Source organism: Bombus pascuorum, chromosome 1 (genome assembly GCF_905332965.1).
Source record: "Bombus pascuorum chromosome 1, iyBomPasc1.1, whole genome shotgun sequence".
NCBI classification, from domain to species: Eukaryota; Metazoa; Arthropoda; class Insecta; order Hymenoptera; family Apidae; genus Bombus; species Bombus pascuorum.
This window is the reverse complement of record NC_083488.1, coordinates 2844807-2870186: the sequence shown is the minus strand read 5'-3', so window position 1 is coordinate 2870186 and position 25380 is coordinate 2844807. Positions and strand designations below refer to the sequence as shown.

Sequence of the window (25380 nt, the reverse complement as noted above, 5' to 3'; positions counted from 1 at the left end):
TTCTCGGAACGTTTGCGCTGTTCTGATTCACTGACTAACACGGATTACGTTTAACGAGGTTAGTGCATTTCTGGCAACTGTTGATTGTATTTCGTGGACTTCGGAGAGCAGATGTGGGGTTAGAGGGGTAGAATGGATAGAGGAAAAGCGGTTTAAGTATTTTTGAACAATTGTATATTAAGAAAATAAAAATGTAATGTTAAATGCAGATATTAATTGATGTTTTCTTGCTACACGCTGTTGAAACGATTTGTTTAATGAATAATTTTTTATGTAAATAGAGCGTTTTTCTTTGAACGGTCTTTCGCAAAAAACCTAATCCAAGGCTTCTCTGATTTCAGGGCAGTCTGATTCAACCGAAGGACTTTTCCACGCGAATGATATTTGGTTACAAGTTATTGATTTTGACAATGCTAATCGTTAATAGAGTATTTATTATGATGTATATTTTATAATAGCCTTCGTACATTTGTGTAAGTATTTCATTTATTTAACATATATGGACGTGTTTAAAGAGATCGATACTAATTTAAAAGACAATAAATGCAGTCAAGGTAATTTTTTAAATTGTGATTCGGTTCTTTATTTATGCATCACAGATTGATAAAGTAAACATGACATGGCCAATGAATAATTTATAAGAAATTTAATTGAGAATATAAATAGAGATAAACCTTGAGCTATTAAGTTGTCTGACCTTTAGCGCCTGTTTCTACTACGTCCTTCCTATACGTGGAACTATATCATAGATGTATACTGCCTGTTTCACTGGCAATCTCGGAATAATCAATAACCGAATCTACTACTAATCGATACAAATTACATATAGATAAATGTCACACCCTAATTTAGGTTAATACAATTATTTATAGGAACAGAATGAAACAAACGGACATCTTATAATTTCTGTAAAAGGAGAAATTGTGTCAAAATGATTGAATTGATCTCTTTCTTCCTTCGTTTTCTTTAGACACTATATTTCCCTTTAATGGAAATATATTAATCTTAATGCAATAATAATGTTAGATCAATGCGTATTAAATTTCGTTTCTACAAAATTCTACAGAATTTAGTGGAATCGATATCATCCATTAATCGTCAATTTATTGTACACTTTTTATATCCATAAAAATACATCTAATAAGAATCGTTCTACCACTCTAATACTTGCACACAGGTGCAATAACAGTTTATCAAAGGAAATACGAAAGGAGATAAATTGCAAAGCCCGTTGCTCGGCCCACGTAACAGCTTGCTCGTTATGCAGCTGGTTCGCAATCTCATCGGGGAAATTTTCTTCTTAACCATCGATAAGACGGTGAGCAAACTTAGGATCGGAAAACTTACCCCTTCTATGCGTGGTATCCCCGTGGAAAAAGGGTCGCGGGATTATCCGGGTCGTATCTCCATAAAGGCGACTCCGCAACCGTCGACTTTTCGCCACAGTTTGTAGTTCTTAAAGGGGATCCGGTAAACGTGGTCGTCATCTTAAAAACGATCGGCCGAAAGAAGAGAATCGCGAATTAAGTTCGATCGTCCGATTAAAATTATCCATCGTAAATGACAAAATCCACTCTTCCAAGAAATAATATTGTAAACTATAAAAATATGAAATCTACAATTTCAATGTTTCTCGTTAGCAAAATATCTCGAAAGCAAGCTATCGAGGCAAAAAATTAGACGAGTGTTCGATTTCAAAAGGTCGATCATTCGCCTACAATTCACAGCCCTTCTGTCGCTCAAATTATAGGATTCACCGTAAGCAGTCTTTCCATCTTCGATCGAACCTAACGCTGAAAATCAAGCGTCGTTCAGGGCTACCATCGTTTCGATCAGTTCAGTCCAGGAAGATCCACGGGATGACCTAATAATATCCGAACGGAATCGCGTGCACGCGATTTTATCGGGCCGCCGGTTAATCGATAAAGCGGCACAAACGAGTCCGTACGAACGCGGAAATTACGTCGCCCTACCTAATATCGTCGCCGGTCGACCGTTTAAATTAATTAACCGGTACTTTTGAAAAAGTAGGTACGCTATGCCTGGCAGGAGCATTATACACGGGTCGGCTGGTTGCGCGAAAACGAACATTAACAAACACCCGCGGACCAAACGGAGCGTCCTCCTCGTCGTATCAGTCTCGTATGGGCGTAATTTGTGCGAATATCACACGAAAGAGGACACCAAGCAAATAAGAAAAAAAAAAAAAGGTTGGAAATACGTGGAGAGAGGAGTTTTTATATAGAAGGTACTTTTGGCTCTAACTCTCGCGACTCGTTCCGGAATTTCCGTGCTCAAAGGACGAAAAAACGAGTGGTCCGTGGGCGAGGACGAGCTAAAAGCGGTTCGTCTCTCGAAGCAGCCGCCTCCGATAGAAGTACCGTTGCGGCGCGGCGGTAGCGGCAGCCCGTCGTCTCACTCGTCTCTGATGTCTGCGTTAACTCTATTTGAAATTTTAAAATTCAATGAGCCAATCCGATCGAGTATATTGCCGGCTCGTGCTTCTGCTCTTTTCTCTTTTTGCGGATGGTTCGCGGAGCCACTACCGCGAAAGAAAAAGGGGGGACTGGCGAGGGCCTTTGTGATACGTTTTAACGGGGTTCCCTTCGGCCTTTTCGAATTCTCGATAGATCAAAAGCGTCGACCAACCTCGTCGACCAGCTTCGTCAACACCGACGAACCACATCTATACACCTATCTCTCTTCTGCGTTTGTTTCTCACCCTCTCTGTTCTTTCTCGTCCTCTTTCGGTTCCTCGTCCTCCTCGTCTGCCTCCCTCTTGGACGTCGTCAACGTCGTGGTTCGACTGGTTCGGGACGGGCGTTTTCTGTCGCGCGCGCGAAAACTTTTGCGAGCCGAGCCTCTCGTTCGCTGGCACGTGAAATTCCTGTGCGAGGGTTTAATAATCACGCGGCGAGCGTCCGCTTTGTGGCGCGCGACAAAGCGAATTGATTTGTTTTATAAATTGGGGTAGGTCTGTTTGCTTGGCTAACTTTCGGAGGATAGCCGTGTAGGGACCATTCTATGCGCCCCCGTGTCTCTCTCCATCGAAGAGAGGTAAATTAAAGGGAGACGCCGAGTCTGGAATCACCTTGCTCTCTCCCTTTCTCTCTCTTTCTCCCTTTCTCTCTCTTTCTCTTTGTAGTCGATACTGAAATATTCTTTTGTTTTCTGTTTTCTTTAACTCAGGGGAGTTAAAGTGCTTGTCTAACGACAAGGGGGGTTGATTGTGTTTTTGTAGAATTTTCTCAGACACGGCGTAAAAGCGGAATGTTTCGTCTTATCGTGTAAAATATTACGAGGATATTTGACGAATTGCATATAGTAATGGTGTAACAACTGCTTTAAAATCTGCATCGTCGCAATAAAAATTCCTCGTAACAACGCAACCACACATTAACATCCAATATAAGATAACCGAACCTGTATTTAATTCCCTTGCAACGTGTTTACAGCACAAGAAGAAAAAGGAACATCACGAAAGAAAATTGCTTAATTACAAATCCGTCGACAACGATCGTTAGGGAATGTATCACCTAGGCGCACTTTCTTCTTTCACCCCCAAAAGAGCCACGTATCTGTGTACGAAATTATCCCTAGTAATCGTTACACGAGCGTCATCCCCTTCGGCACGTAATAAATTCTTAAGAACCGTCCAAGGTGTCGGCCGATAACGACCGGTCGTTTACTGGCGTATAAATGAAAAAGCGAGACGTTCTGTTCGCCACGGCCGGAAGCCCGTAATTCTGCACCACCCTCCGCGCCTTCTAATAAATGCCTCGTGCCGTTCGTCCGGACATAGATATAATTCACTGCTGATTATATATAATATATCCAGTCGTACGTGTTTCTCTACGCCATTGTTCTGACTTTATTAAGCGATTTCATTCAAAACAGCCTTCCCCATCGTTGTCGCCCAACGACCGTGTTGATTCGTTTAAACGCCGCGTCTCGCGAGTTTATTTAATCTGATCGTCGCAATTAAGTGGCTCTTTTTTACGCAATTTTTTTCGCAAAGTATTTGAGGATTTTTTAAGAGTAATTTTACGCGTTAATCGAGTATGGTAATCTTATCGTTACTGTAGTAATTTTAGGGAGTTACGATCGTAGAAAAATTTCGAAAGATTCATCTCTCACTCTGTTTGTCTCTCTCTATCTCTGTCTCTCTCTTTTTCGCAACAGAAATTTAAGAGAAAGAAAATGATACTTTAAAAATATTTTATTAAGAATTTCTAATTTGAAGCGTAAAGGCGAGGATAATTGTTTCCCGAAGGGTCCAAAATCATCCCTACATTATTCAGCCTTGGCACACGCACCGAACTGTATGCGAATGTGTGTACAAGGTCAGGGGGTTGGCAGGCTGCGTTATTGGAAGAGGAATATCGTTGGAAAGGGAAAAGGGGAGTGGTTCGCTGATAACAAGACTGTTCACCACGTGACTTCAATACAGAGCTGCAAAAGGGGCTGGCATCGATACACGAAAGGCGAGCACGCTTCTCAATTGCGGGGAAATAGTCGTACGCGGCTTGAATTGTTTTTACGCTTCTGTTTTCCAGGAAATTCATTCTTTTCCATTTCTATTCCTTCCGAAGGAAATTTTCTCCTTACCATACAGTTTCCTTGGTAAGTTTCCAAACGGGCTTGATAATTACGAATATAGAAACAAGACGAACTGTTTGTAGTAAGCATAAAAACTATTTATCTTAATGATATGTACAAAAACAGAAATTATATAAAGTTATTTAATTGATTTCCCTATAAATTGCGTGCGGCATCTTTTAATTAATTTCGAGCTGAGTGAAGTCTGAGTATATGTGCGCGTATGCGTATATTAAAGTTTGACTTCAAAACGAAATTTCCATGCGTAATTACAAATTTATATATCATTACAAATATTTCGCAACGGCATAAACAATTTAATTTATACCATCGAATATCAGCAGAATTAACCGATTCCGAATCTACATCTGCATAATCTCTTTCTATTTTTAATGACTGCGTGCCATTTCGAAAACCAGTCTCGCGAAACAAACCACATCGGACGTCGTTATCGTCATAGTTAATAACCATATTTCTTTCAACTGGCTGCACGTTGACAAGCGCAGGATAACATATAAAACGAGAAATTACATTTGCTGAACATAAGCGCGCGATCACTCGACGTCTTAATGCCAGTTTCTTTCTCATAACCGCATAGAGAACGATCGAGAGGAATGGTTATTTATTTTATTCGAAATGTTCCGAAAAGGAAAGGAAAGGAAGATTACGGAGAAGAAAAGAAAAGGAACAAAAGAGATATAGTAAGGTAAGATTATTCGAGCTGAATCAGAAGTCAAACTCGGCTTTTTATCAGTTTCTCAATTTCATTATGTAATTACACGATTAATGTTCAACTATCGAGATAACAATTGTTTATAATTTCTACAAGTTCGTCTCCATGAATTTAATAAAAAAATAAATAATAATAAATACCTAGTTCTCCTGATTGAAATAACTCTACGGAAAATAAGAAAGAAACGTTACGTTCCGACGAATAATTCAGTCGGTTAAGGTTAAGGGAACGTTCTCTTTCGGCTCGGTTATCCGCGTCGACCGTTTCTCTCGTACGCGATAATTGCCGGCGTTATTAAAAACAGTTTATGCCAGCCAGATCAGTCCGGCGTTCGTTAGTAGAACGCGTTCCGAGAATCCGATTTTAATAGGCGCGTAGTTTCCCGTGAAACGCTTCGAGTCGACCAGAACGATTTTACGACTGCTCGTTCCACGGCCTTTCGGTGGCGTACCGGGGCAAACAAGAGGAATGGTTCCGTGCTGCTTAAGAGACTCGGCCGAATAATTAAAATTGATGTGACAGCAAATGTTGCCGCGTACATGTAAATCAGTTGGCATCCCGACGCAGATGACGCAATCCACCCCCTACCACGATCCACGTTTCTTTTTCCTTTTCCTTTCGTCGAACGTTTTCGATCGTCAGTTTAAAAATCGTTCGGATTTTAGAACGATATAAAGTTTATATCGAGGATGCGGTGCCATCGTTTCGGAAAACGAAACGTTTTCTACGACTCGTGTGGCATTCTTTTCTCGTTTATTTTCGAGATTCGCGAACATCAGCCGGTGCATACGAATTAGTCGCATTAGTCCTCAGGCAGTTAAATGTTTTCGACGAGGTTTCATCTTTCTAGGTTTTGTTACACACGTATACAGATATTTTCAGACTTTCGGCGTATTACACATTCTTTGGGGTTGTTCCATTCTTTGTATGGTTACGTTCGATTACGATGATCGTGCAAGACGATTGGAACGAGATTTGATTTGGCTCGCTTTAAGCTCGTGCCTCTCACAAATACGATTAGTATTAGCATAGTGATAGAGTCATGTCTTTGGAAATCTTTTCATCGATCTGTCGACAATTCCTTTACGTTATACTAATTCGTATCGAAGGTACATACTTTGTATAATACGAACGATTTCCAGAAATATAATCAACGGTTCGAACAATTTATTTAATTGAATTAATTTTAATTATTAGCTATCCCATTACTTTTCCGACTAACTGTAGTACAACGCAACAACGTCGTTTCAAACTAACTCGCCGATGGTTTCACGTGTCGTTTAACGTTTCCATTGTACATCGAATACGAGAAACGTGTAAGTACGTGGACGCGTGTAAAGTCGAGTGCAACGGGACACTCGACATCCGTGACACTTTAACGACTCTCTGAGCGATCGAGGAAGGTTCTCGGTTCCCTGCGAAGTTCGGTCATGAGTTCGCGTCGCGATCGAATTTTTCGCTCTTTCGTTACGGTCGACGGGCACGCGATTCGAGCCCGGCGAGTTCGAGTTCGACCAACGCTGAATTTGTTGGCAACGACACTCACCGTAATCGCAAGACGCCGTTTCCGCGAGATTTACGACCAATTCCGTCGATGTTTCTTGGATAAGCGAGTGACGTTCTAATGACGCTGTTCCGACTGACACTGGGAAGCAGGATTATTATTAATCACACAAACAAAACCGATCGTAAACTCCGGAGACTTAATTTACGATTTTTCCTCGCGATGCTGACGTTCGTTTATTTACCTGGCAATTATTGGTAGCTGATTTGTCGTGTTTCTTCTCCTGATTGTCTCTCTCCCACTCTCTCTCTCTCTCGCTCTTGAGAAGAATAAAATGATGCTATAAAATTCGAATATATTTATTAGGTAGTATTTTTCCAATTTGCTTATATCGAACGCAGCAGTAAATAAAGAATTGTGACATCATGAAAAAATATTTATGATCATTTTTTGAGAATCGTTTTAAACAGAGAATGCACATGTAAAGAATTTCATTTACACTTACGTTTGTTTATGATAACTGTAATTTAGAATAATATTCTTCGTCACATTAGCGTTACATTGACATTTATACAAATTTTTGAGATCTAATCGATCTTCGTTCGTAGTTTGGCAATTATCAATCGTTAGGAGTTAACAAATACGTGTCTTTCGTTTAAACTGAAAATCATTACTTCTGACTTTTGCGTCATTTACCGTCACAACTGGTCAATTGTTGGAGCGTCAGTTTTCAAAGAAACGCTAAAATCGTAACCATGCCCCTCCTCTGTAAAAAGTACCTTTTGAAGCAATATAATTCGGGTTATAGAGCTTCTCGTGCCAGGCTCTAGTTTTTGAGGCCTGTTATTGTCAGTAGAATGAGCAGTCATGAACGGGCACGTGAGTGATGGACGAGGAAAGAGCTGGCGAGCCAGCCTGAGAGAAACCGCGTGTATCCACCAAGCGCGAAAGAGCGAGCCGACGAGAAATAGGTGAGAAAGTGAGATGAAGAGAGGAGGATAGTATTTGCCAGTTCGCAAGCAATTATCGCGCGCGAATCGCGCCACTTGCTGCTACGTAAATTGGCTCGCGTTGGTTATATCGATCTTGTTCAGTAATTTAAGCCGAGTTAAACTTCGTGCCACGATCGATGATAACGCGGTCTACGGTATATTCGAACCTTTTCCTCCTCTCTGCCTTTTAACTCGCGACGAATTTAATAGCCGCGAGAAATCCAGTTGATTGACGGCGCGTAGAAACCGAGGTTGTGAGAAAATCGTGTTATTTGATTATTTTTTCAGTTGACCCTGCAGAGAAATATTTCCAAGTCTATCGATTATTTCAATGGTCGAGGAACGATATTCTTATACGTCGTTATATATACTTCTCGACTTTCTAATTTTTTCTTCTCGATGAAACATTTCAAAAACTGACAGCAAATAATTTCTACGAAAATTTGTACGAAAGCTCCGTAACCTTACCGATTCTGAATTTATTTCAATTCGTCACATCCCTAGGAAGGAAGTTCCATCACGAGGGCAACCAATTGATGATCCAGCACGACATCCGTAGGAACAATGGGTTCCTTTTGGAGTGGGTCCTTGCCGTTGCGCAGTGTCCCAACGAGTATCCTTAAAATTCCGCGAATACGAAGGATCCGCGTAGCACGTCATAATCATAATTAACCCCGTCGTCCTTTCTAACGAATAAGCTTCAAGGTAAAAACGTACTTTACCGTAACGTGACTCTCGTTTCGCCCGGCGCTGCCGGTTCATCTTAACTTTACAAACAGACGGTGCGGGACAATAGTTACCCTCCAGTTTCGGAATTACAACGTCTACCGGGTCGGGGTATCATAATATCGTACATACATACATATATAATACCCTGCCCGACAGCCGTACAAGGACCTTCACTCGGCGAACACGAAACACATCCCCGACCCAACCCCCGTTCGCGCAATACCCCTCCGTATACTTGGCCAACTCGCCGGATGAAATCTTAACGAGAGGCGCGGCCCGCTTCGAAAACCAACCCCACCGACGATGATGGACCGGTTTTTTTTACTTCTTCTTGCGGTTTCGTCCTTATCCCGGAAAAATACCTTGCAATTAAGCCGTATTTTGGGAGACAGGTGGCACGTTGCGCAGCCACTGCTTCTGGTTTCATCAGCGACTTTCCGAGAAATTTGGTAAATTGTGTAAAGACGCAACACCGGCTGGGTTAATTTCGCTATTTTTACCCTCACATGTTCTAAATTTATCTCCTCTTCTCTGTTTCCATAGAAACTACCTCCTCTATCCTGAAATGTCATCTGTTCTAATTTCAATCTTCACCTACTTCTATGCCAGACACTGAATGAATTATCTCGTCCGATCCTTTCTACCATCTTGCATAATCGATAATATATCTAATAAAACGCTGTCATAGTGTTCCATTTTCGATGGTTAAAGATTCCCCATCCGGTAGCGTGCCAAGAGATACCTACAGCGATATCGCAGGCTGTTCAGGAATTCCGTTCCACGCGAGTCGATTTTTACGCATTTAACAATATGAATAATGCAGAAACGAGGTAATTCGTGCACCGTACAGCTCTCGCGATGTCGTCGTCGTCGTAGTAGAACGAAGTCGAACAATTTTGCGAGGTAATTAACGATTCCTCGCGGCAATTTCGCGAGATCTTCGGCACGTTGTAACGACCAACCGAGATACGACCGGCTCCTTTCGTTAGATCAGTTGCTAAAAACTCTGTAAATTATGGCTGCAAGTTTATACTGTGACACGGGAGCGCGCAGACGCGGTTGCTACACCCATAATTGCACTAATTATTATTGTTTCGGCAGAGGGTTGGGGACGACCGGACGGAAAAGTCTCTCTCTTAACTTCCGCGACGTCTCCCGAACGGTTTACGACCGAGGACACGGTAAAGTTCTCGTGTAAGACCGGTTCAACGCCATGCGACGATTTCTTCGTCTAGAAAGTATGATGGGGGAGAGGTGGTCACGCGTTCCTGGCGATCGATGTGCTTGAACGTTTCTTCTGTTTTGCTTTGAATATCGTCGAAATCATTTATTTCTTACCAATAATCTTTCTTACTTACTTTATCAATGAATCAACAAGTTGTAGATCATTGATTTTCCTTCTATGATTTTACAATATTACGTTAAAAAGAATAACGAGGTGATTTGTAATTATTAAATTTATTTTTGTCGTATATGGTATAGGTAAATCTATAAATTAATTTCGTTATATCTACATGAGCTACTGTTATAAAAATATATACGATTATACGATTACGATTACTTTCCTTTGTCTCAATATCAGAAGAGAAATGTTCGAAAATAAAAATATTTGAGCGCAGTTTATGCGGACAAAATATTCCCACAACCAGTTGGAATGCTTAACCTCGTTTCGCACCATCTATTTTTCATGTACGATATGTATATTACAAGTATAGAATCAACGCGTCGTGGTGTGTAGTTGTGCACGCGAAAATGTACGGATATGTCGAAATGCTTACAGGTGTGCACACACGGAACATTCTATGATACCAACCCCCGCGAGGGTTTGTCGAGCGCTAAAGGTGGAACACGCCAGTTCGTGCTCAGACGTGACTCGAGACGCAACCCCATTTTTTATCTACCTCACAGATTGTTTCTTATCACGTTTTAGTAAACTCCTGAACTGCGTACAGCTGAAAGTCAGGTACGTAACTTTCTCTGGTATATTTTCGAAATCTTGTTAGCTACTTTTCTGTCGACTGTGTTTAAGTAATTTTGTTTGCGGTAACTTTCTTTCACTGGAATTTTCTGAATAATACTTGTGTACATTGGTAGCGTAGAAAGGGAAAGAATTTGTTAATATTTGCAAGCGTGTTTGTTGCTTCGTGATAGTTGCAGATAACGACTATCGTTGTATTTTGCTCCAAAATTAAAACGAAAGACAACTTGCTTCAATTCTATAGACAAACCACGCGAACGAAAGATTGCTCTTTTTCCCTATAACTAAAATTCTAAATTGATTTCCGTTTTCATTCGTGTTATCCAAAACTCGTAGCTTCTTACCGATATGCGTATACATACAGAATCCCACGGAACTGTAACCGAGCAGAGAAGAAAATACCATCGATGATCCGTCGGCAACAATTTGATCCGACATAGACTCGGTAAGAGCTATAATCGTGGCTGACCGCGTAAAATTTCGACCGTTCGCCCCCGGCGGTGGGGCGATCGCGCCGATTTATCATTTCAACGTGTCTGGATCCTGGTAAATTGCGACGTCTCACAATCCGATTCGATTCGATTTCACCGCGAAATTTCGCCGCGGACTAAGAAACAAGAACGAAGAAGGAGGCGTCTTGGTTTCTCAAATAAATTAAACGTCGACGAAACCGCTCCTTTTCTCTCTTTTGTATCATGTGTGTATGCGTGTATGTATATGTTTACGCGTGCGTGCGTTCCCTCGCGCACGATGGTCAGAACAAAGAGCGGGCCGACCCGGAGCGACGTAGAAATATCGGGACAAATCGCGTTGCGTAAGCTGGCTGGCGTCCACATCGTCCGCCTCCTTTTTATTTCCCGGAAATTTCGCCGGCAAATTTATTCGTCGCGCTGAGCCACGGTCGAAAGGACAGAAGACGACGGCTGGGAACATTCGCCACCATTTTGACGGAGTTTCAGCGCGGTTACCGTCGCCTTGGATGAGGTACCGAGGTGTTGCAGAAATTATAACGATAATTGACATTATGGGATCGTAATTGATATTTGTGTTTTCGAGAGTGTTAATAGCTCGAATGCATTTTTCCAGAATACGTAGTTTTCTATTTATTTTTCAATTTTCTGTATTTGGGTAATCGAATTAAAATTACCAATTTCAATTTTGAAGACTAAGTAACAATTTATTCGTGCGTCAGACTATTAGCATGTTTTTTACTGATATTTTTAATTCAATCTTCTAAATTCAAAGAAATTTAAACAAGTTCAGTAACGATATTAACAACGAAAGTTGTCGCGTGAGGGACAAGCGCAACCAATCTTTATTTCTTCGTATGTATTTCCTTGTTATCATTAAGAAGTTCTTTAGAAATGAAACAATCAAGTAGCAAGCTGAAGTATATTCTACAAAAATTATCAGTTTTTATTAAACAGTGGTGGACGACGACAAAGAATTCAGAGCTTTTGCGCACACGTACAGGTGGTTTTACTTTACGATACACAACGAAATATCGTTCATATTGTTGGTCCCCTACATTTTACCGAAATTTAATAGCATGCGAGCGCTGGCGCCGCCAGCTATGATTTCAAAGCGACCATAAAATGTTGGAGACAACACTGTTTTAGAGGAAAAACGGAAGTTTATTTGGGTATCTCTGCGTCGTTCTTTCCTGACCTGTTCATTTTCTCTTCCGAATTTCGTTTAATTCACGTGTGTTTCTGCAAGCTGACTCACACATAACGTATCACAAACTATTTTCTCCGAAACTATTAAAGATATAACTTTGTTTTCTTATACGAGCGTCTAGAGATCAGAATGCTACGTAAGGAAGCAAATCAGAGAATGTTGCATTTGTTTGCGTTTACATAGATATGCTGAAAATATTCCGATATGAGTGGCCGAAATAGAAACGGAACTGAATTTTGAACAAGTAGAAATGTATTAAACATCACGCTCAGTTCAGCTTACTCAAAATTTTATGGTAAACTTACATGTGATGAACTTGCACGAATTGTTTTTTATCTCTCATGGTTGAAAAATATTCTCGACCAATTAAAAAATATAATTTCTATTAAATCTTATTCGATATCAAATATTCATTTATCGCGTGTTTTTTTTTTTCGAGATCCTTTGTATATTAAAAACATCAAAATCACAATGACACTAAATTATAACGCATCGCATAACCTGTCACGAGCATTGGCCTGCGACCAGAACAATAAAGAGGTCTTTCTAAAAACCGATGCATTTAAATAAACCAGAGCAGCTGTCCTTCCATCATCATATATCGTGCATTTGCCAAATTGCTCGCTGTATGACAAAAAGCATCGACCCACGACATCGATCATTTTTTTTTATCTCGTAGAAACACCAGCGGCCAAAAGCTACAGGACCATCAAACAGACAGCTCCTGCATCCGTTGCACCGTTCTGATATTCTCCGTCTCTTTTATCACCTGTCGCGAAATCCGTTCCACGAAATTAGCAGCTGTCGCAAAGCCGATTTACCATGTCGTTTATAACATGCAAACAAGTTTATCCCAATTTCGTTATAGACGCATGCGTGTCTTCGTACATTTGTGCCAACTTGCAATAGCAAGCGTATAAATAGAGAAATTATATCAAATCCAACTTAGAAATTTAGTTTGTAATTATAGCTCGGAACAAAAATTTAGAAACGATATAGACCGATATTATTTGCAATACTATTTGATTTTTATGTTAAAATTGTCAAACGAAAGGAAATATTTTGATATAGAGTTAAAGTAGAGACAATTTTGTAACAGTTAATATTTTTGAAATGTTCAGAATAATGCCGAGATGCGTATCATGTTCTCAACAATTTTTAATAGTAAAGGATTGAATTTTAATTATTTTTTTTTATCAATTTATCGATTTATCGTGTTTTTCTGCCACGATCTTCGTATTATGTTACAATACAAATTCAAAGAGATACGAGGCACGAAGCAGTGTCAGAAAACGCGGATCAGACGCCATGAGAGCGAGGCCAGGTTATCCTTGATATTTAACGATTGATTGGCAGGATTGGCAATTTGGCCAATTACCCTCGAGTTCCTCGAGTTTCGCGGAATAACGAATCAAAATTACATAGTCGGACCCCGAAAGTATCCTGGATCGGGAATAAAATCTCGATTCGAGGCCGAAGGGCGTCGATCGGAATAGACGGTGTTCACCGTTTAATCCAGAGAAACGTGAATCGACCAGATTTATCACAAAATAAATTGATGAGTTACGTTCGATAATTGGAAACCGCTAATTTCCTGTGAATTCGAGGGATTTTGGTTGAGAGAAACTTTGTAGGTTTAGTAGTTACATGTAGATAATTAGCGAAACCACGGTGATTGATAAAGAAATTGACGGTATAATCGAAGAACGAAATAATAATTCTGCGATATGTATATAAGCGGTTTAAGTGGCTCTTTTGCGTTGGATTCTGTAAAAGTAATTTTTATGAAAATCCTTCGATTGTTTTTGTAATCATTGAAAATTTGTTCGAATCGTGCCTCTTAAATTTTCTTTTTTACTTTCTCTTTTGCTCGTAAATTTTAGTTTCAATCTGATATCGAATTCGGTACTTTCGCGTGTTTTGCGGAACGGTTTTACACAACATTTCGCGCTTGACTGTAATAAAGTAGCTCTTCGATCTCATAAACGTTATCCCACGTTGTCTCGATTACGCTTAATGCCTTGGAATTTGCCATTTAATAGCGTTAAAAAAGAAGAGAAGAAATATTTAATGCCTTGAAATTAATTTTTTTCGCGGTTTGTCTTCTCTGTCAGCGTGCTTGAAAATGTATACAGGGCTGTTGGTAAGATTAAACTGTTTATAAGATAAGATAACTTTATATAGTAATTCATAAACTTTACCAAAGTGCCCACTATGTGAGTCTTCAGGATATACAAAAATATGCAATTTAATTTTTTTCACCACATTTATGTTTTTTTTTTGACAGGTTAATCACGATGATCTTTATTTATTTGCCAATAAAAAACATCCAGTATAATATTTCGTAAGTTCTACTCAACTACTTGTACACGTGCTTCAGCGTACGAATTAAAATTATCCATAAAAAGTTGCGTTCGCGCGGATTTGAATTTACATTTCATCCAAACCTACACACTCGAACGAAACACACTGGCTGGCCAATATATTTGTTTCCCCAAATTTTCCTCCACGTTCACCGCGACCATTACCACAGTTACACGGCCATTCGACTCGGCCCGATAAAATCGAAGAGCCCACGACAACGGCGTCTACGAAAGTTTCAAGGAAGCCCATTTCGACTTAGCAATTTCGCCGGGACTATTTCCACTTTTCCAATTCTTTCACCCCCTCGTCTGACGCGGTGTTTCCCCGCGTGGTCGTGACTTTTCCACGCAGCTCTCCGAGAGAGTCGTAAAGTCCCGGGCGCGCTCGAACCCGGCGCGGCTATCGATTTCACGTGTTTCCTTTCGGAAATTGCCTTGTTTTTTTTTTCTCTCCCCCGCAGCAGCGTGTGTGTTTCGGGCCACGGGGGAAAGATCGATACGATATCGCGATACCTTCGACCACCGCGCTGGGTGGTCTCTCCGAGGAGTGACCACGCTCTCTCTGCAAATCCGCCTTAATTCGCGCCCCCTCCACCGGGCACGATACAACGTCTTGTTTAATTATACGTGTATCGTAAATAATAAATTGATCGTAGGCTAAAATGATTCAAGAATTTGAGAATTTGAGATTCTCTTGTAAGAACTTTATTTCACGAATTTTATCTTCGATTAATGTGAAACGTGAAAATGAAAACATATAGGCACATATTATCCCACTCGTTATAGTAAGTTCATGCGTAACAAGCAATAAAACAACGCAATAACTCTTGCGTGTAACTCTTTCTATGTATATATCGTCTCTGTTAAAATTAGCCAATTATTCTCGTAATAGCCAATTTCGAATTTACTTTAACAACAATCGTTATCTCTGACTGGAGGGACGACAAAAATTCTCTATTTACATAAACGCGGAATTCAGCCGCTAAAAGGCCAACACGCAACGTTAAAAACACCACGTATTCGTCCTTATTCGTAACAAATCTCGTAAAACAATAAGAAGAAAAGAATTGACGATAGCAATGTAGATCCTTCAATCGTTGCGCCATTTCACAGCAGCTTCCGAGATCACGCGGATGAGAATGAAAAAAAGAGGAAAAGATTCACGAACCCCGAAAGAACGAGGAAGGAAACGAGGAGAGCAACGACGAGAGAGAGAATAACGCTTTAAATCGCTCGGCGGGGTCGAGAGGACGCGGAACGGAGCTCGGCCGAGCTCGCCTCGTAATCCAGACAGATGGGACTCGTTAATGGGACGCGCGAGTAATTTGCAAGAAATCTAATAACACCGTAGATGTCTCTCTCGCTTGCTCTCTCTCTCTCTCTCTCTTTCCCTCTCTCTCTCTCTTTCTCTCTGCTCCTCACCCGTCCCCTTTCACGGCCCATAATTCGTGGCCTGACTTTTCCCCCTTGCTGGCCGTCGTTGGCCTCTCTCTAATGACAATACACAGGGAGGGCATCCCGCTCGTGAAAATTAAAATTCGCCCCGAAGCGCTAGTGAATCGCGCGGCCGCGCGCTCGCTCTCGTCCACACACGCTGGACACATTGCGCGTTAAATTCGTCGGCGACGCGAAAAAAGAAAGAGGAGAACACAGTGAATTGTGTGCATGAACCAGCCACGACGGTGTGTGCTCGGTCTTTTAAGTCGCAAGCTTTTTAAGCAATTTTCGAGAGAGAAATTCTTCGCGATGAGAATTAGAAATTTTGTAGGCTTGCAAGAGGGTGGAAAATTGGCAAGCGTATAATCTTGATGAGTAGACTATGAATTTTTATGCAAGTTTATAGTTCTAGGAATGAGATTCAAAATTAGAATTAAAGATCTAGAATCTGAATAAATTCGTTTCATCCTCTGAACGTCACAACGAGAAGTTCCCCTCAGGAAATTTCACGTATTTCCCTATTATGTACGCTCTGTGTATTTTTGCACGTTTAAATTTCCAGATATAAATGGAACGAAGATTGTCATAATTTTCAACAATTCGCCGCGACTCGAATCCATCGCTATCTACTCGCGATCTCGGTGTGTGGGTGCACACGCGATGCAACTTCGTGGCAGTATAGTATAGAGAGAAAAGGCTGAAGAAGGGTCGGGGGTGGAAGGAGCAGGACTCGTTAAGCAGTTTGCGGTTCGTCCCGGCCTTTTTTTCAAGGCGCGCCTTTAATGTAAACATATTCCGCGAAGAGATTGGCATCTTCCTCTGTTTCGCTAACTTTCTCTGTTTCCTGTCCTGTTCCTCCGCTTGTGCCTCTGCTTTCCGCCGGTAGAGCTATTCTATTTGTGCCTTGGCATTCTCGTTCCCCACCCGAGTTTCCGCTCTCCGTTCGCCGAGCCTAAGCGCGTTTTGTTTCGCGCGTCTTCGTTCTTTTGCGAATCAGGCTTGGCTTCGTTGGTCCACCCACGAAGATCGATCTGGGAATCGGCCGGACGGTGATCTTTTGATGATGGAGCTGGATGAAAGTCCGATTCCCCTTTATAAATTGATTCTTGCTTTCTCAGTGTGGTACATCGGTTCGATGAAATTGCTCGTGGCGCTCGTTGGACAACGTTTCCGTCCGCTGTATTCGATTTATTTATTGATCCCCCAGAGAGCATCGTATGAGTAACGCTGCAAGAATACATGATGGAAGAGCTTATTCTGTGGTAATCGATGAATAGGATGGAGTATATTTTCTTCCAAATTAACAACAGCTTGCTTGTCTCGTGTAATGGTTGTTCGGTTGGTTTTTTCGGGTTTTTGCGAATTGAAAAAGGTTTCTGCTCCTTTACGGTAATCTTATGTAGCGGAATCTTCGCTATCAGAATACCAATAAATAAATTCGAGGATGGTGCTTTGTGAGAAAAAACGAAGAACGCGAGCGAAAACTAAATGAAATTGCTAAATTTTTATTGCAATATTGTCATTTCGTCCAACGTCAATAGCAAACTTTACAATTTTCAAAATAATTCCATTCCTTGCGTATCTCTCTTACCACATTTTAGCCGAAATTCTTTGGTCTCGTGTAACGTCGCTTCAGTTGACGTTCGTGAAATGAAACGAAATCGCTTGTTTCGTGTGGGACAGAAATCACGACTCTCGTCGTCCACTGTTCGTTTCAGCGGAATAGAATCCTCGTTTTAACGTGAACCAAGTAGCTTCGAACGCTTTCAACCGCTCTCGACAGTGGTTTGCGTCGACGTGAACCGATCATCTTGCATTATCATCGTGAGGCGCGTCCTTGGTCCAAGGAAACGATCGGATCCCGCGTAATACGATCCAAGCGGAATCCGTAAGTCGCGCTGTCCTCACGCTCGGTTAGCGTGACGAATCGATAATGAGCCACGTTTCAATTTTAATCGACGTCACAGGGATTTGTCTCTCCCGCGAGTAGAGTCCTAGACGTGGTCCCATGCCATCGGCTGTTTCGCGTTTCTACTCGAAAAAAGAAATCGGCCGTAGAAGTCGGGTAACTCGATCTGCACGAACACCTACGAAATCGAATTATACCGGCTGACACGCCATGAATTTTAATCGGCTCTTAATCTCCATCGGCTCCGTCCCGGACCGTTACGTTTCTCGATCGCCGCGTGCTCCTTTCGCTTTTCGCAATACATTGTTTTACCACGAAACGAACGGTCGAGAGTATCCAGATATACAGGCGCACAGACCGCCTCGGGATGTTTGGAGATCATTTGTTCGGGATCGTGGAAAATGTCATTATGTTATGTAATTATTGGAATTATCTTGAGAAAAGAATAAGGAAAGGGAAGAAATAAGACAAATTTACAGAAAAACGTACAAAATTACGTAGAATATTCAAAGTTAAAGAGACAATTTACGTTACTTTAGATCTCACTGCTCTAGTTACGTCCGTAAAGATATAAATTTACCAGCAAATCGCATTCAATTAACATTACGATCAAACTTCCCTAACCGAATACATTTACATTTGCGAAAGTAACATTCGTTTTTTAAATGCTCCTGTGTACGTAACTGTTCTCTATTCAGAAAAGAGGAGAGAAAAGGACATATTTTACGCGTAATAAATCTTCCAATTGATCCAGGATCATTCAAATTCCCTTGTTCAAATACAATTCTAGCGGGAGATCGGCAAACGACCAAATAAACGTAGTACACGCGATAATCTGGCGTTCAGCTTAGCGAATGCGACTGTAATTAAAAGCTGAACGCCGTTCTGATATCGTCGGCTACCGAACAACGAAATTCCCTCTGGGACCCATTAACATAGCTCGCGGCGCTCCCGTTAATCACCAATTTTATCGCCATTAACGTTCCTTCGCCGATTAACTCGAGGCCGGAACGCACGCGCGAAACATCGTTACGAATTAATGGCCGTTTCGTTGGAACGGTACCGGTGGTCCGGTGTGAAACACGAGCGAGAACAGAACGAAAGAGAAGGAATTCCTTCAAAAAATCGGGACCGGTCAGTCAGTCAGTCGGACAGATCCCCGGCGGCAAGTAGCTCTGACACTAGAGCTTATAGTCGAGAGAGAGAGAGAGAGTTAATCTATCCCACGCGCGTTGGCCAGCAGCCAAGAACAGGAGGAACAACATTCGAAATAGCCTGCTAAACAACGCTTTTAATGCGTTGCCACGGTCTCGAAAGCCGGTCCTCGCGCGACCGCCACCTCTGTCTACCGAAATCGGACCACCTGCTGATCGGGAATTACCAGAAACCGACGTATCGTTTGTGACGCCCGCCGTGATGATTCCCGATCGATCTGTATACCGTCGCGTTGATGAATCGCGGGAAACAGGATATTCGGAGTGTCAAAGGAATGCCGGATGAGTTATATTGGAAGACGCCACCGTGAATGGTGCGTCAAAGTTGCGGTATTGGGAGAGTGTTAACCTTTAACTCTTAACCTTTAACTTTGCTGGCGAACATCGTCTCTTTGCTCCGAGTCATTTTCGAAGTACGATAAGATAGTTTTGGATTTGACAATTGGTACGACTATTGGAATAGTAGGAAACATTTTTTTAATCTATTTAAATATACTGAAATTTTCTTAATCGAATAAAAGCTTCTCGCTGTGTAAGATATATAGATAATTTGCAAATTAATTATCGCGAAAATGTAATAAATTGCTCAGCTGCTTGTTTAAAGAACTTAGACAGATATTGCAGCACGTGGAAGTTAGAAAACAGAAGATAGGTGTTAGGTCCATTCGTGGACAATCGTCTTATCGTCTTAATAACCTGTAACGATTGTGTTTAAACTCGACGACAGTACAGTTGCTGCCTCATTCGATAAACTAGCGTTAATAATTCTTCTCGGTTGATATCATGGATCTCGTTAATGATCGTTACAATCTCGGCACAAAAGCAGCGATCGTTGTAGAAACAAGCTCGCACGATCTCCATGGACCGGTTAGCCTCACGTTTCGCAACCTAGTAGGACAATTTAATCGAACCGCATGCAATTACCCGTAGGTTCTCTCCGTCGATCGACCCGGCACCGCTTGAATTTCCAAACGATGTTGCCATGCTGCTAAAACACGCTACTCGATGATCCACAACGTACGATCTACCCGGATCTCAGGAAGAAAAACCGAACGAACGATCTGGCTATCTGATCATCGTCGACCATTAACGTTTCGTTGCAACAACGCCGGCTGTCGGAAACTCTTCGACTTTCTCCAACGAAAAGTCTCGTCCGCGATTGCATTGGCCGTCTCAAGATCACGGTTCAAGGTCATTTCGTTCGAGTTCAACCTCACTGTTTCTCTGTGAAGATAAAAAGAAGCAGAGGGAGGAAAAAGAAGTATAAAAAAGAGAAGAACGAAGAGCGTGGTAAAAGAAAGAGGAGAACGACGTGCGGATGATCGATGGTGAGAATCGGTTGGACCAGTCACTGTGGCTTCGTACAGGAGAAGACATCAGCTTGCGGAGGAGGTGCCAGGACTCTACATTCGGCGCCTCACGCTTGAGGACCCCAGGAGCGCGAGGGAACCCTCGAGTTCAAGGTCACAGTCTCCGGCACGCCATATCTGTCATCCTACCACCGGTTACGTGCCCTCCTCCAGGAGATCCTCGAGGTATTCTCTCTTATAGCAACCGAGACCGCACGTGCACTGTCACTGATCTGCGGTGAACTTCGGAATTCCCTCGGTGCATCGGCGATCGATGCAAGTCACTCGGGACGCGATAGTTGCTCTACGCTATCGATGTTTCGTGTAGTGTATATTCTCACTTGTATTTCCTGTAGATCGAAATATTTCCTTTGAAAACTGCTTTGTACTCGTAAAACCAGTAGTTGACAGAGCGATCATTTTGAAAGAAGGGAATTTCTATATAAGAAAGGAGGTAACTTATTCCTCCAATATGATTTAATCGATTATCCATATCATTTAATTATATCAATTTATTAAATTAGACAGTTCTAGTAAAGTAGCGCGTTTTCGTTACGTACATTTTGTTACAAAAATTCTATACCACGTATGTTAATCAACAATATCTTCTAGTTGCAAAATTTACTCGCTTAGACTTGACTGATTCGTCGTTGTAAAGGGAAGAAGCATGATATTACAATTTCCTCTGCCTATAATCGCGAAACAACAATTTTGAGAGACGGATGAATCCCCAGAGACAGGATTTCCTAGGCGATTAACCGAAACTTCGACCTAGTCAACGTTGTTCGCTATCCGAGGATCCGCTTGGCCCGTTAATGTGACGTAGGAACCCGTAATTAAACGCACTAAAATTTAACTGTCGGGACAGAAGGAACGATCGGTGCCGCGCGACTTAATAAAGCCTCGAAGGCGATCGTGCCCTCGCAGCCGGCATTATAACGTTATTAAAGCAGCTATCGCATCGAAAGCACGAACGTCTATCTGAACGTCATTATCGTCGACGTTCTTCTCTCTTTTATCTTCGTCTATCCAGAGTCTCTAGAGTGCCGTCTCATTGTTCCAAATGCTTGCGCTCCGGGAATTTGTCTTTTTCTTCAGTTCGAAACGGGACGTTCCGGTGAACACGAGCGCGGTATTATATTTCGAGGCTGACCCCGGGACAGCTCGAGATCCGGGCAAGGTTACCGAGTTTATTGCGAGTTTAGGACGTGCTCTCGTTTCTCGTGAATCCACCACCAGCGTTGGATCAGCCGTCTCTCAGAAAGAATTCCTTCTTCTTCGTCGCCTCCCGTTGCTTTCGTTATCGTGGCCCATTTATCGACCGCTTTCGGACGCGTTCCTATCCCACGTTTTCTGTCCTGTACCGAGTCTGCTTTGCTGCGAGGCGATTGTTTTCAATTCACTCGAGACGATAAAATCTTCCAGATAATCTAATAAAGCGAGAAATTTTTTATTTGAAAGTTTTCATCGTTGAAAGATTTTTGTTAGCTATATAGAATCACGATCTACCATCGAATTCATTTTAGTTTTCTTTGTTTCGTTATTATTTAACGCTACAACTACGAGATAAAGAAAATATATTACAAAATTCACAGCTTAATAATAATTAAATGTTGATCTTAATAAAGGTCAATATTAATTTTATCAAAGGCATCTGTGTGTTTTTAGTAATTTGCAGAAGCAACAGATCCGAATCTTTCATAGTTCGACCTTAAGTTCTCTATTTTGCGTGACTTGGTATAAAATGAACGAATTGGACATTTAAATATACATTGTGTATATTATTAAGATATTCCTGTGTGTATTATAACAGAAACGATATTTAGTATTTCTCGATAGTCGAACGCTTATACGATCTCGAAAATAAAGTATATCATTTCGTTAGGGTGCTTCTTTTCAAACGACAAGAAGTCATCGTGAAGGAAGATCGTTACGAAGTGAATTTGAAAAGCATTGGTAACTTCATCATGATGAAGCTCTTCTCGTTGTCGAAGTGCTACTGCTTCATCTTTTCACACAATTTCGTTTCTCTTTTTACTCTCTTACTTCGCTTCCCTTGCAACTTCCTCGTAGTGCTTCCTACTTGAAATCACCACTGACATTTGAAAAGGTCTTGGAAACCAATTATTATTTACTGGAAAACACGAGAAATTGAAAAAAAAGATTAGAAAATGGTAGATTAATCGATTCCTTCTATCTTTCCTGGTATTCGATAAAAAATAATTTTAACGTATCTTACGTTATGTATTGCAACGAAACTTCCAATCTTTAGACGTTCTAAATACATTAATCCAAAAAATAAATACATTAATCGATAATTATAGACGTTGTAAATAAATTAATTAATCTATCCTAAAGTACTATTCCTTCCATATCTTTAAAAAATCAGAAAAGTAAAGAGTGAAAATCGAATCACAGCGAACATAGCTACCGAGACTCGCACTCGTTGATTCGAATAAGACGAGCAGCGTGGTATCAACGACGATGGTATCAATCGCACGCTTAAAACAAAACTCAATTTTCCAAGTAGAAAATCGAGTCTAATTCGGTCAGCCCCTGATCCACGCTGTATTCGTGATGGTGATGGTGAATGAAACAGTTATAGGTCGTGGCTGGAGAGGATCCGGAAGGAGAGGCCACCTTTCCTGACGATCGTCTCTCTGGAGCTTCCAGAGTCTTCGATTCCTTTGATCGAATCACAGGCAAGTGCACGGACCAAGGTCGTCGAAACCAAGGACGATATTCTGGACGAACTCGTGGATAAGGTCACGCCGAACGACGCAGGGACGAAGTCGGAGCTCGAAAGAAGGAAGAGATCGTCGAGGAAGTCTCGACGCAGAAGAGGCAAAGAGTTCCTGGAATGCACGAAAGGAGCTCCAACCCTCGAAGAATGCACGAAGAACATCGTCCAAGGTCAATTCAAAGTCTGCAGTTCTGGCGAACGTTTACTCAGTGGCATTCCTGGTATTCGCGAGCGCGTAAGGGAATCTGTTTTATGCACAGACCGTTCGAAGTTCGCTCGATTCGCGAGAAACGAAGATTAGCGAGCATCGACAACCTGTTCGCCTCTTTACGGGCTTTGGAAGACTTGCAACATGCTTCGAGATTGTGGTTGATCGGTGTTCGAGACGGTCAAAAGTATCGATTAGCGATTTGCGAGGAACTTTGGACGAGTTAAAACCGTCTGATTAAATATACAGACGGTGTAAAATTTGCAAAATGGTTTTGGTCATTTTTTAGATAAATGTTGTGTAAATTTGTATAGTCAGAAATTGGTTGATCAACTTTCGATCAACAGCGAGAAATAATTTACACGTCTAACTTTATATTTTATATGATAGAATATATTTAAAATACTATACGGTAGAAAAGTTCATCTGCTAATTTCCTTAATTATTGAAAAGTAATAAAATTGCCAATAATTCTCTGATATAACACCAATATCGTCTAGAAAAATTAATATTCAAACTTATTCAATTATAAAGAATTATCAGTCGGTAACTAATCTCCACTTCCTACATTGACGTTAAACAGGTTGCAGTTTCTAGGTGCACGGGCGCTACGCCTAACATACTGCACTCCATTAATTTCTTACCATCTTCCACGCCAAAGTATAAATTTCCCCATTGTGACCATAAATCATTCTCTACGTTAACCGAACCAGAAGAAGAACGAAAAGAAAAATTAATATTAATTAAATACCATAAAATTGGATCATCGCTCATTCGGTTTTCCTTTCCAGGTCCGAGCCGTGCACGATTATCGAATCTCGATCTCCAAGACGTCACCAAGTGCATCTGTGCCGAGATATCCGGAAACGTTCGCGTCGATATCGACTCGGAGGTAGAGGCTGATCACGAATCGCGATCCTCCAGCCCGGAAATGACTCACACCATACGGATCGCGATGAGGCAGCACGATCGTACGGGCTGCAGGATCGACGACGGCGTAGAAACGGAAGGAAACGGAAGATCGAGGCCGGAAACGGGCCGGAGAAACGTCCAGACGAGGAAGGAGACAACCAAGGAGGACGAAGCTTGCAACGGTGTGAACGACGCCTTAGATTTCACGTTGAATTGCAGCAGCGTGCGACTGACGTGTCGTGACACGAGCCTCAGGACGGGGACACCCGGTGAAAAGCAACAGAGACCGGAAACGCGGAATTAATCTGCGCTGGTTTTGTCCGCGAATCGTTCAAATTTCATGCCCAGACAATGGAAGGTCGTTAATTGTTCTCCTGATTCAGAGAAAAATATTTCTGTTTCAAGCAATGAAACAATGTTGAAAAACTGTCGCTCCGGTGGAAAGTTAATTGAGAAACATCTGATGCAACAGTAGTTTTCATCTTGTATTTAGACGAATAGTTTCCAATCGGTGTGAACATTATTTTAGTATCAGGGAATTTTTACTTTTGTATTTTTAATTATTTGTTCTTCTTAGTCCAAGACAAAAAATGTTTCTGCTACCAGAGGATCTTGTAATGAAACCGTGTGAAGAAAGCTATTATGGGGATGGAAAGTTTTATTTTAGAAAGTACTACATTGAGAAAAGTCTTCAAGGTTCTTTAAGTTTCAACGGTATTTTTCTTTTAGACGATGGTTGTAATCTTTGGAGAATGGGAAATTTTAAATTTGGAATTTTAAACAGGTTTCTAAGTTTTCATACTATTGCTTGATGAAGTTGAATAATGCGCTGTTTATTGGGAATCCATATATCACATAGAATATGCTTAATTCGTAATAATCTCGAGGTCGGAAGTTCATGAATGCTATTTATCACGTAATTTAAATGTTGCAAATAAATCTTTGATCGGTACAAATATTTAAAGGCAAGAAAATCCGAACATTTGACGTTTCTTAGAATCGAATGCAATTGTTCGTGTAGTATCGCAAA

At 41.3% G+C, this 25380-nt stretch overlaps 1 protein-coding gene across 1 annotated transcript; it reads left to right on the top strand.

Moving 5' to 3' along the window:
• The first annotated feature begins 499 nt into the window (after positions 1-499).
• On the top strand, positions 500-24903 carry LOC132914569 (uncharacterized). The gene is made up of 4 exons (XM_060973780.1): positions 500-554; positions 20472-20673; positions 23087-23400; positions 24230-24903. Exons 1-4 carry the CDS (start codon positions 500-502, stop codon positions 24652-24654), a joined length of 996 nt encoding a protein of 331 aa, XP_060829763.1. The 3' UTR covers positions 24655-24903.
• The last annotated feature ends 477 nt before the right edge of the window (positions 24904-25380 follow it).